General features: G+C 44.1%; 1 protein-coding gene across 3 annotated transcripts; it reads right to left on the bottom strand.

Moving 5' to 3' along the window:
- Window positions 1-6,678: 6,678 nt before the first annotated feature.
- Window positions 6,679-11,495, bottom strand: LOC106097509 (sialoadhesin). 3 transcript variants are annotated; one of them, XR_003219092.1, is made up of 11 exons: window positions 10,781-11,495; window positions 10,160-10,516; window positions 9,813-10,037; window positions 9,240-9,593; window positions 8,865-9,095; window positions 8,451-8,699; window positions 8,295-8,333; window positions 7,778-8,012; window positions 7,524-7,611; window positions 7,377-7,434; window positions 6,679-7,059 (listed from the first exon to the last, which is right to left on the bottom strand). XR_003219092.1 is itself a non-coding variant. In XM_025905621.1 (8 exons), exons 2-8 carry the CDS (start codon window positions 10,359-10,361, stop codon window positions 7,987-7,989), a joined length of 1,326 nt encoding a protein of 441 aa, XP_025761406.1. In that variant the 5' UTR covers window positions 10,362-10,516; window positions 10,781-11,495; the 3' UTR covers window positions 7,654-7,986. The 3 variants fall into 3 exon arrangements, 1 of the variants encoding a protein (XP_025761406.1); XR_003219093.1 differs by lacking the exon at window positions 7,524-7,611 and having other exon boundaries at window positions 6,680-7,059; XM_025905621.1 differs by lacking the exons at window positions 6,679-7,059; window positions 7,377-7,434; window positions 7,524-7,611 and having other exon boundaries at window positions 7,654-8,012.
- Between the last annotated feature and the right edge of the window lie 936 nt (window positions 11,496-12,431).

Raw genomic sequence — 12,431 nt, 5'->3', positions numbered from 1 at the left:
GAAACAGCTGGGGCAAATCAGAACTGACGAGACAAGGAAGCGTAAACCGAACACACTGAGATAAGACAGAGACCTTCAAAGTAAAACAGGAAGCACATAACACAGACTGAACAAAAGACACAGACTCACATGCAGGCACTACACCAGAGGGAACAGAGACGTGGGACCAGGGCAGACACAGACACTGACTGGACATGGGGATACAGCAACATGGAACACGGACAGAAAACCAGAAACCCATAAAGCAAAGCTAGAATATAATGAAATAACAAAATCAAAGAACCAAAAACACAAAACACTGGGTCGATGACCCAGGGACCCTAACAGTACCCCCCCCCCCCAATGGCTGGCTGCCAGACAGCCCAAACCAGAACACCAGAGACAAAAAAACAACCCAACCAGGGGGGGCATTGGGGGAAACAGGACGGAGGGACCAAAACAAACGGAACACAAGGAGCCAGAAACCAAAACACAGGGAACAAAAGTCCAAAACAGAACAAAAACAGCACTGAGGCCCAGGAACAGTCCAAAAGAAAACAAACAAAAGGGCCCATGAAAGGCGCAGAGGCCCAGGCAACAGTCTCGGAAAGGTTCAGGGGGGCGGGTCGACGGCCCAAGAGCCCAGAAAACAGGTCAGGCTGCCGGCCGGGCGGGAGGCTCCGGCGGCGACGGAGCAGGTCAGGAGGCCGGCCGGGAGGCACCGGCGGCGACGCAGTTCAGGGGGCCGTCCATGACGGTGATGACAGTCCGCCAACGGCCTGGAAAGTGGCCGGACAGGACGAGGACGTGCAGGCTGAGCAGGGCGAGGACGTCCAATCAGAGGCCTGGAAGGAGGCCGGCGGCGACAACGACGATGTCCAGCCAACGGCCTGGAAGGTGGATGAGCAGGACGAGCAGAGGCAGAAGCAAAGGTCGTTGCAGGCAATGATGAAGAGTCTGAAGCCGGACCAGGTGAGGACGATGACTCGGAGGCCGGACCAGGCGAGGACGATGACTCGGAGGCCGGACCAGGCGAGGATGGAGCTGCAGGCGACGAAACAGATAGTGGCACTGCAGGCGACGGCGTGGGAGCCGCAGGTGGTGGCGACGAAGGCTGGACGGGCCCCTCGGACCCTCCAGCGGAGATGAACACAGGCTGGTGCGGTTCTCCAGAACCCCTAGCGGGAACAGAAGGCTGGACGGGCCCCTCGGACCCTCCAGCGGAGGCAGGAGGCTGAACGGGCCCCTCGGACCCTCCAGCGGAGATGAGGAAAGGCTGGCCGGGCTCACCAGAACCTCCAGTGGAGACGAGGAAGGGCTGGCCAGGCTCTCCAGAACCCCCAGCGGACGAGGCGGGTGGCGGCGTGGGAGCCGCGGAGTGCTGGATGGACTCAGAGCTTCCAGCAGGAGCGGATGTAGGGCCAGAGGGTATTGGGACCCCTGGCTGAATGTTAAGCTGACCAGGGGACTGAACTGCTACAGGGAACTGGGCTAATGGTTCAGGTGGGAGCTGGGCTACTGGAGACACGGGGAGTTGGGCTACTAACGGTGGTGAAGTAGATGACTGCACGGGAGACTGAACTGAGAGCGTCTGCACTGGCACAGGGGACTGAAGTGATGTCTGTAGTAACGGTGGTGGTGAGAGTGGAGTAGGTGGTGGAGTTGATGTCTTCACAGGAGAATGAACTAGGGGTGACTGCACAGGAGACTGAGCTAGAGGTAGTAGTGACAGTTGGGGAGAAAGTTGAGCTGGTGGTTGAGTGGGTGACTGTGCTAGGGGAGACTGCACTGGGGACACTGGAGAAAGCTGAGCTGCAGGAGACTGCACTGGAGACTGCAGTGACGGTTGTGGTGGAGGCGTAACGGGTGGAGGAGTGGCCAAATTGGCTGCGGGTCGGGTGGCTAATGGCTCAGCTACAGAGTGCATTAATGGCAGGGCTATAGGTTGAATGACTGACTGAGTAGCAGCCTGAATGGCTGAGTGTAGTGATGGTTGTGGTGGAAGAGAAACGGGTGGTAGTGTGGATGATGGAGCTAAGGGCAACTGAATAGGCACATGAGCAAAGGACTGAACGGGTAATTGAACCATGGATTGCACAAGTGGCCAAACTAAAGGTTGAATCGAACAATGAATAGCTAAGTGAGCTAGTAGGAGGCTGGGCGGCTAAGTGAGCTAGTGGGAGGCTGGGCGGCTAAGTGAGCTAGTGGGAGGCTGGGCGGCTAAGTGAGCTAGTGGGAGGCTGGAGTGATAGCTGAGGTGAGAATGTAGCTAGCAGGGACACAGGAGACGGAGCTTCTGGTTGGGCAGCTTTTGGAAAAACAGTCTCTGAATTAATAATCTCTGACTTAACATCCTCTGAGCTAGCAGACACGGACTTAATTAGTCCAGGTTCAAACGGAACAGAATTACCACAGTTCTTTGCATGGTTATGGCTAGGAGGAGCATGAGGAGAACAGTTTTTTAGGTTACCCAAATGGGAAATTTTGGTTTCAGAGAAAACAGTATTTTTCTTCTCCGCCATAACATAAGCAGACCTTGGGCCTTCAGACCCAGTAGACTGTACGGTTTCACTTACACTCGCCACAGGCGTTTGCAATGGTGAGGTCCTGGGTTCTGGCGGTGGCACTTTTCGCTGCCTGTGCTGCCACCGCTTCCCCCTGGAAATGGGAGCGGAGATAGTGGCGGTTGTCGGTAATGGCGGAGAGGTCGAATCTGACTCCTCCTCCTCTGACCACATCGCTGCGAGGAAAGAGGCAGGTGAGCGGTGGTCAGAGCTGGACATGGAGAGTGAAGAATTCCGCAGCCGTGGCGTGGAAACCCCCTTCCACGTTAATGGCCGCTGCTGCGTTGCAGAGAGCTCCATCTGATGCTGCAGCGGTGGTGGCTTCGACACTGAATACCGGGAGCGGGCGAAAATGCCTAACTCTCGGGCTTGCAGTACCTCCCGGGCCTCGCGTATCATGTGTAGTGAGTCCATAAATCCTCCGAGTTGACCAAAGTGGGGGTTCCTCTCGAGGATGGCCTCAATGGCTTTGATTCCCACAGTCATGGCCCAAACATCATCGGTGTGGGAAATCCGGTCCACCAGACCTTGGATGCAGGCAAAATCAACTTCCCGGGCGGAGCCTGCTGAGTCCATGTCTGGTCACGTCGTTCTGTCATGAAACGCTGTGTGGTAGTGATGGGTCCTGCAACACTGACGCACCGACGCATGTATCAAGCTCACCCAGCGAAGCCTGTATCGGTGCGTGCGTCGCTTTAAGAAAAAGTCACGTGATCGATAAAGCTGCTGTATCGATCATTGCCAACGCGCCAAACTGTGTTTAAAAGGTACCGCATCTGCCAAGGGAATGAGTCGCCACCAAAAAACCCCACAAAATTACTTTCGCAAAGATAGAAAAACCCATCTCTCCATAACAAAATGGAGCCTGAAAGAAAAAGAAATGTTTCTGCTGTGTGGGATCATTTTGATCTTTTAACTGCACATAAGGTAATAGTTTGCCTGTCTTTGTTTCAGTGTAATCTATCAGAATAGGAAAAACAGCAATGTGACTGTAAATTAAGTAAATGAATTATTTCATTTTATGCAGGTTAAATGTCGCATCTGTTCTGCATTTCTTACACAAACAAAAGCACCTCCTCAGTGTTCAGGCATTACAGAGCCAAACATGAAAATAAGACAAACACACCGAGAATGAACACAGGTTGGCCTATATTGACACTGAACAGCTTTACCGTCATTTTTTTAATTAATATGTGTTTTATTATTTTGAAATCAAGCATCTAGGAAGACTGTTCTGGACCAGGCTGTCCTGAATTTTATTATAAAGGGCTGCCAACCCCTTAGTATTGTGGAGAGTGTTGGAGAGAAACATTCCACAATCAGGGGATCCTTTAACATACTGGGGGAAAAGGAAGACATCTTATCAGAACCTTATCCACCTGGCTTTACAGTTTTTGTGTACCCCACCTTCATCTGTGCCTGTGAGTTTTCCAAAGCTGGGGAAATGATGTAAAAAAATGCAATAGACTGAATGCAAAAATATTGGATAAACTTATTTTTCTGAATAGAAATTTATAATAAACTCTGAGTCAAATGGGTAATATTACATTCACAATACTTTCATTTTAATTTTCACTTAATGTCATTCACAATATATTTTAAAGATGTCTACAATATCTGCAATATAAAAGATATAAAATGATTCCATGGAAAGTACAATACCTTACAGTGTACAAGTATGACTAGGTCATTGAATCAGTGTTTGTTGTGAGTCTCAAGTCAGTTGCCTGCAATGATATTTAAAGTCCAGCAGGTGTCAGTATGGAGCAAAACAGCAACACTGTGTCGACACAGTATCGATACAGTTTGGGGAATGTGCTGAAACGCTTCACGAGGTCTCATCTACCCATCACTACTGTGTGGCAGGCAGGAGATGAGGACTCAAAGTGCAGGACTCACCGACTCAGGGGATGAACTCAAAATCACAGCTTTATTTGCTGGTCACAGAAAAACTAGCATACAAAGTAAACCAAGCTAAACTGGGAAACAACAAACTAGTGATGGGTCCAGCAACACTGACGCACCGACGCTTGTATCAAGCTCACAGAGTGAAGCCTGTATCGGTGCGTGCGTCGCTTTAAGAAAAAGTCACGTGATCGATACAGCTGCTGTATCGCTCATTGCCAACGCGCCAAGCTGTGTTTAAAAGGTACCGCATCCGCATCTGCCAACGGAATGAGTCGCCACCAAAAAAACCCCACAAAATTACTCTCGCAAAGATAAAAAAAATAAAAAAATACGCATCTCTCCATAACAAAATGGAGCCCGAAAGAAAAAGAATTGTTTCTGCTGTGTGGGATCATTTTGATCTTTTAACTGGAAATAAGGTAATAGTTTGTCTGTCTTCGTTTCAGTGTAATCTATCAGAACACCTCCTCAGTGTTTAGGCATTACAGAGCCAAACATGAAAATGAGGAGACAAACACACCAAGAATGAACACAGGTCGGCCTATATAGACACTGAACAGCTTTATCATATTTTTTTTTTATTATGTGTTTTATTATTTTGAAATCAAGCATCTAGGAAGACTGTTCTGGGCCAGGCAGTCCTGAATTTCATTATAAAGGACTGCCAACCCCTTAGTATTGTGGAGAGTGTTGGAGAGAAACATTCCAAGATCAGAGGATCCTTTAATGTACTGGGGGAATAGGAAGACATCTTATCAGAACCTTTTCCACCTGGCTTTACAGTTTTTGTGTACCCCAGCTTCATCTGTGCCTGTGAGTTTTCCAAAGCTGGGGAAATGGTGCCAAAAAAAAACAACAACAAAAAAGAACCCCGCAATAGACTGAATGCAAAAATATTGGATAAACTTGTTTTTCTGAATAGAAATTTATAATAAACTCTGAGTCAATTACATTTAAATGGGTAATATTATATTCACAATACTTTCATTTTAATTTTCACTTAATGTCATTCACAATATATTTTAAAGATGTCTAAAATATTTGAAATGTAAAAGATATAAAATGATTCCATGGAAAATACAATACCTTACAGTGTATACACGTATGACTAGGTCATTGAATCAGTGCCTGTTGTGAGTCTCAAGTAAGTTGCCTGCAATGGTACTTAATGTCCAGCAGGTGTCAGTATGGAGCAAAACAGCAACACTGTGTCGACACAGTATCGATACAGTTTGGGGAATGTGCTGAAACGCTTCACAAGGCCTCGTCTACCCATCACTACAACAAACTAAAACTCACAGGGAGATCAACACAGCAAGAGGGACAACGCGACACTGACTCAGAGAAACACAGGGTTTAAGTACACAGAAGGAGCAATCAGGGAATGAGTAACAGGAGGGAAACAGCTGGGGCAAATCAGAACTGACGAGACAAGGAAGCGTAAACCGAACACACTGAGATAAGACAGAGACCTTCAAAGTAAAACAGGAAGCACATAACACAGACCGAACAAAAGACACATACTCACATGCAGGCACTACACCAGAGGGAACAGAGACGTGGGACCAGGGCAGACACAGACACTGACTGGACATGGGGATACAGCAACATGGAACACGGACAGAAAACCAGAAACCCATAAAGCAAAGCTAGAATATAATGAAATAACAAAATCAAAGAACCAAAAACACAAAACACTGGGTCGATGACCCAGGGACCCTAACAGAGATTTAATGTTTTTTGTTTAGATTCATTGTGCTAATAGAGCATTTTAAAATGAAAAAAAAAAATCCCTTTAAATTCAGACACGTGAGGTATTGCTATAACTCAAAAGCTGGGTCCAAGACCCAGAACCCTGACACCGTGAAGGTGAATAAATGGACTCTTGTCCTGAATCGCTGCTTGTGAGTGTGTCGGCTCCTTGACACAGTGTACTACATAAAGGTAGACTCTAGCTAAATTGTTTGGTGCTGGTAAAGATCATTATGAGGTCAAGCTCATCATTATTTTTATCCTTGCATATGCATCCAATGACTGCTGTAATGTAGGTCACATATAGCATGCTGTGTCAGGTCTTGGGATTGTGCTTGTAAATCTATCCGGCTGCTGATAACTGGCAGAGTTTATAATCTTGGCATTTATTTTCATATCAAATCCAGCAATGTCTGAATTCATGATCAGTTATTTTTGCTTTATGATGTGTTCTACCTTTGTAATAATGTGTTGACAAGCATCAACCTGAACTGATCTTCAATATACAGAGCTGTTGTAGCTGCAGGTTTTTCTCTTTTGTTAACAAAAAACAGGCCGCAAGTGCTGTAAAATATTTTCTTCTGGATCAGCATCTTTTTGTTAACTTTTACAAACAAATGAATCTAAAAATACACCTTGGATAAGGACTTCTGTACTACACATAATCTGAACAGGTAACAGAAGACCAAAAATAAGCTGTAATATAGTCTAATGTTCTGCTGCTGACAAATAAACTTTAAATAACTGGAGCTAAAAGTAAAAATATAAATCTGCATTGCATCAGCATCACTCTCCACTGTGCTGTTTTTTACTTTCTGTTTCCATCAGCTGAGTCCTGTCTTTGGTTTGACTGCATCTGTACAAAGTAACAGAGTCTCTGATTAGATCTTCTCAAAAATTAGATGGTGAACTTTTGCTTGAAGGTTGGCCTGATGTTTCCATCCAGCAAACTCAAAGCAGATTGTCATGGATACAATTATATTTCTTTTGAAAATGTGGTCAAATGTTTTTACAGAAATTAACTTTTCTACTAAAAATCCATTTGTAATAAACTACTAAAATATTTACAATAGCATGGCTAATGATAGTATATTAAACAGAATCTGAATTGATTAGACAAGATGTTTCAACAACATCAGTTCAATTCTGACCCTGTCTCTATCTCACTCTCACCTCCATTGTCTCCATAAGTTCATTTGATTCAGCTGTAGAGCTCAAAGGTTTCTTCTTCCTAATAACAAATAATCACATTTTAAATGTAAAACTGTTAAATCAGAAAGTCAAAGACCACTTCTGCAACAGAGCAATGTTTTATTTTACCTCATCCACAAAATCACAAGAAGCAGAGGAATCAGCATCAGGACCACCAAAGTCAACCTGATAATATTCTGTATAATTATTGATTTCCCTAAAAATAAAGATAGAAATTTGATGTGATTGAGAGAGAGAGAGAGAGCATACACTTTGTTATTGAAAACCTGGAGAGGAATCTTATGTTCTTTGTAACTGTTTTTTTAGTAATGGCTCAGTGAAACATGTTACAATAAACAGACCTGTAAATGTAGAAAGAGCACCTGTCACAACAGTGAGATGATGGGAGGTGGAGCTGCGACGTCCTCTTGTGTTCTGGGCTTCACAGTAATAACTCCCACTGTGTTCAGGTCTGAAGTCAGTGATGATCAAGTTCTGTCCGAATGCTTTTGCTGAGTTATCATTCTCCTTGTACCAGGTGTAGTTAGCTCCTGGGTTAGCATCACTGCTACAGGTCAGAGTGACTGACCTCTCATTTGTAAAACATGTATATACACACTCACACACACACACACACACGTAGAAAAACATATTTAGTATACACATTCAGTAATGTATATACCTTTAGATATGGTACATATATTTATTACTTTTTAGATTAACCATTTTTATATTTTGCTTGTTGCACGTTATTGTATTTTGCACAACTCTGTTGCTTGTGAAGCTCGCACACAAGAATTTCACTCGCATGTACTGTACCAGTGTACCTGCACATGTGACGTGACAATAAAAGTGATTTGATTTGATTTGATTTGACTGAACTGCCCTCCACTAACTCACCAGAGGGACTGACTGACACAGAGAGAAGCTTTGGAGCATCTGGAAGAAACCGAGAAAAATTTTTTACATTCAGTGTGAGAAAATTTCCACCAAGAATGAAAACATTACAGGAAACTGTTATCCAAACTGATCACTGATCTGCTGATGTTTACTTACACTGGACATCTATGAACAAAGACACAGAGAGCTGATCTTCAGTCTTGCACTCATAGATTCCTCTGTCCTCAGAGCTGATGGAGGTGAAATGATAAATACCTTCTAGTGTTAGAGGCAAGGTTTGGTTGCCTTTGTACAAAATGCTGTTAGCTGCAGGATCAACATGTGTACGACACGTCAGAGTGACTGAACTGCCCTCCACTATCTCACCAGAGGGACTCACTGACACAGAGGGAAGCTTTGAAGGATCTGCAGATAAAAGATTTCTTTGTTAATTCTCTATGAGAATGTTGGTTTCAATCAATGAAACATAATAAAAGTTGGCTTTTAAACTCATGTAACATTACAGCATGATAAACTGTAGCTGGCTTGGAGCTGTGATATATTGTTGGTGACACAGTGAAATAGACTCACACACTGATGGAGAGCGGTAATCCTCGTATCCTGAGAAAGCACAGGAGATGTTGTCTCCAGGATTAAAGTAGTCTGTATAAGCAGAAGTTTGCTGTGTCGTGTTTTTCTGTCCGTTCTTGAACCAGACGTAAGAAAGACGACCAGCTGGACTGCAGCTGCTTTCACACTTCAGCTCTGCCTCAGTCTGAGTCTGATGGACTGATATTATTCTGCTCACCTTCACCTGCAGAGCTGAATATGACAGCAGAGCAGTGACATCATGTAGAGAGAGGCTTTGTGTGGATATGTAACTCTACATTTGACATGTGAGCTCATAAAACAATCACTTTTGTTTCCACATAATTAAACCTGCTAACATTGTGTGTTCATCAGTACCTGTTACAGTCAGAGTTGTTCCAGGTAAACTGCGCTTCCATTCAACGCTTTGTGTTTTGAATTTAAAGTGATACTCGGCTGAATCCCTCTCTGTCAGGTCTCTGATTCTCAGAGTGGAGCGTCCTCTCTCTGTTTCAATGACCTCAACACGACCTGCATAGTGGGAGTCTTTTCTGAGGTCCTCGGGGTGTGAGCGATGCTGCTGCTGATGACTACGTTCAGGACTGAACCAGAATTTGGACACAGCAGGATGTGTATGACTGTAGATGCAAGAAATGTCCACTGATGAACCTTTGAGGGCACAGATGCTTCTGCTGGTGTAAGACACTCTGTTACAGGTTTGATCATCAACACCTGAAATATATGAAACAGATTTGTTAGAGGAAGATTTGACTGCAGCACCACAGAGCAGGAGGCAGTTGGGACTTACTGTTGATATATTGACTTTACTGAGATTTAAAATAAACATGAAGGTGCAGCAACATCTTTTGTATTAGAAACAGAAATTAATGATCATTAATAAAAAGACTGCAGCAGCAGCTTTATGTTAGTGTAAGACTGAAGTAAACTCACACACTGAAGGAGAGGGAAGCTTCTCGTATCCTTTTACAGCACAGGAAATGCTGTCTGTATAACCAAAGTATTTTTCAAAAGAAGACTCCTTTCTGTCAATATTCACTTCGTTCTGGTACCAGACATATGAATGAGGATCAGGTAGACGACAACCGCTCTGACACGTCACCTTCTTCCAGGAAGGATACAAGGTTGGCCAAGTTTTTATCACTTGTGCCTGGAGAACTAAAAATTATACACAGCAAAATATAAAACATGCACAACATTCATAACTTGTAGTGTCTCAAAGTTCAAGCAAAATCTTTCATTTTGAAAACATGTTATACATTTAAATATAAAAATCTGACCTGTGACAGACAGAGTGACTCCAGGTGATCCAGTATATTTCCCTCCTGGTTGGTTTGTCACAAATCTGAACTTGTACTCAGCTGAGTCGCTCTCTCTCAGGTCTGTGATTCTCAGAGTGCAGTCTTTGTTATCACAGTGATACTGAACACGACCTGCAAACTCTGCCTCTGTCCTCACATCCACATGTTCATCACCCTTCATTTTAGTAAACCATAAAGCTTTTTCAACTACAGTCACGTTCCCATTTACTCTGGATGGGTACGTGTAGGTGCAGCGTATGTCCACTGTTGATCCTTTTAAGGCACAAATCTGAGCAGAGGTGTAAGTCACTGACCAGCCATCCTGACCCTGTACTGCTGTAACACAGAGCACATCAGAAACAAAACAATGAATTCTGCTGCTTTTAAAGGTGTGTCCACGCTCTCTACAGTTAATCTGTATGTGAGCTGAGGCAGGAGGACACACACTCTGAAAGTGCAGCGAAGGAATTTAACCTGTGAACCACGAGGAAGCCGAACTAATGAGAAAAGGGTTTGTGAGAAAAGAGATGCGACCTAAATAAATCAGAAAAGCAGAACACTGATCTTTGGAACTTTTCATCTGATGGGAAAGTTTCTTACAACATGTCAGGGAGCAGCTGTGTGCAGGCAGGAAAAGACCCAGATGCAGACTCGGAAACGCGACGTAACTCAAAAAATGGCTTTATTTACACATTGGGAAAATAAACAATACAAACCTAAACTGGGAAAAGCTAGTTAGCTGACCACTCAGGAAACACGTGGAGAATTCCACACAACTAAGAGGGACGACATGACATGGAACTGAGGGAGACTCTGACATAAATACACAGAAAGCTAACAAGGAGGAGCACACAGGGAGCACAGCTGACACTAATAATAATAATGAGACAGGGAAAGACCAAACACAACATGCTGCACACTGACGAGAGACTGTCAAAGTAAAACAGGAAGTACACGACAGACACACAGACCCAGACTAGACACTGAACAGAGGGAACACTGAGTACAGGGACAGGGGCGACATTAGACACTACTGACTGGGGAATTAGAAGACAAACACGAGGACAGAAGTAAACCAACACAGAACATTGGGGGTACAGGGACCAAAAGCTAAGCAGTAGAAATCTCAAACCAAGGAGTACAGAAGAGCTAGAAGCACAAACTGAAACCTGAAACACGACCATCCTAAGAAAACAAAAGTACAAAACTCAAAACACTGGTTCACCGACCCAGGACTATGACACAACATTGCTCAACCTATGTCTGCATATGAACAGTTATTTATAATGTACTTGAAGAAAGACTTGTCAAACTGTAACTGTAACAGAATACAGCATCTTTACAACAGAAGAAACTGACGCTGAAACTAACGGAAAGCAGGTTACAGCTGGGTCGGGTGATAATAAAAACAAGACCAAGCGGTCGCAGCATGATTGCACTGTAAACTCGTACTTGGATGCATTTGAAGTACTCATTGTGTAACTGAGGATAACTGCTCTGTATGACTACTTTTTGTTAGTGAAACTTATTGAAAATGTGATTCTGAGTCATTTGGTCAAGTGTTTGGAAAAATAAAAATCTTCTGACATACAGTAAGTTTGATATAACAACAAAATACAAATGAAGAATACAGCCGGACAGGAACTGTGACAATCCTACCACCTGGGCCCAGTCAGCAATTGCCTCTCTGAGGTTATATAAGCTGGGGATAAACTGGATTTGGGAGGGTGGTTTTCTCATTGTGTGTCGAAGGTGTCGAAAAAGGTACTATTACTGATATGTGATTGTCCTGCCTGTGGTGTGGACTTGTGGAAGCAGTGGGCAGTGTAACTGCTTCATGTGAGTAGTGTGGGCTTGTGGGCCCCCAGAAGTGCCTCCTTGTGGTGTGGAGTTTTTGGTTTGGTTGTTGTGTCCCTGGCTGTTGAGACCTTTTTCTTTTTCAAGTGTTATTGGAAAAACGGTGTTGCCGGCTCTTTCAGTTAAGATTATTTGTAATAAAGCTATAATATATACTGAACAGTCTGTATGGTTTCCTTTCATTCGGTTCTGGACCCATTTGTTACCAGTCCCCACACACACCCCTAGACCTCTTCGTGGGGATGTAACAATACAAAGAAACAAACTCAGTCAAGCAATAAAGCTACACTAAAATCACAGAAAGTTGAGGAGGAAGAAAGTTTACGTGAACTGACACAACCCTAGTAAAGTGCACATACACCTCATTACCCAAGCCACTCCACAAGGAGGTAAA

Source organism: Oreochromis niloticus, linkage group LG3 (genome assembly GCF_001858045.2).
Source record: "Oreochromis niloticus isolate F11D_XX linkage group LG3, O_niloticus_UMD_NMBU, whole genome shotgun sequence".
Classification (NCBI taxonomy): domain Eukaryota; kingdom Metazoa; phylum Chordata; class Actinopteri; order Cichliformes; family Cichlidae; genus Oreochromis; species Oreochromis niloticus.
Note: the sequence above shows the minus strand (reverse complement) of the source record. Positions and strands in the feature narration are given on the sequence as shown.

Excerpts from the sequence above, each read along its gene's own strand:
- LOC106097509 (XM_025905621.1), bottom strand. The coding sequence starts at position 10,361 with ATGAAGGGTGATGAACATGTGGATGTGAGGACAGAGGCAGAGTTTGCA. Across the intron at positions 10,038-10,159 it reads AGTCACTCTGTCTGTCACAG|TTCTCCAGGCACAAGTGATA; the intron begins GTCAGATTTTTA and ends TATAATTTTTAG. Across the intron at positions 8,013-8,294 it reads TGTGTCAGTCAGTCCCTCTG|TGTGTATATACATGTTTTAC; the intron begins GTGAGTTAGTGG and ends TGTGTGTGTGAG.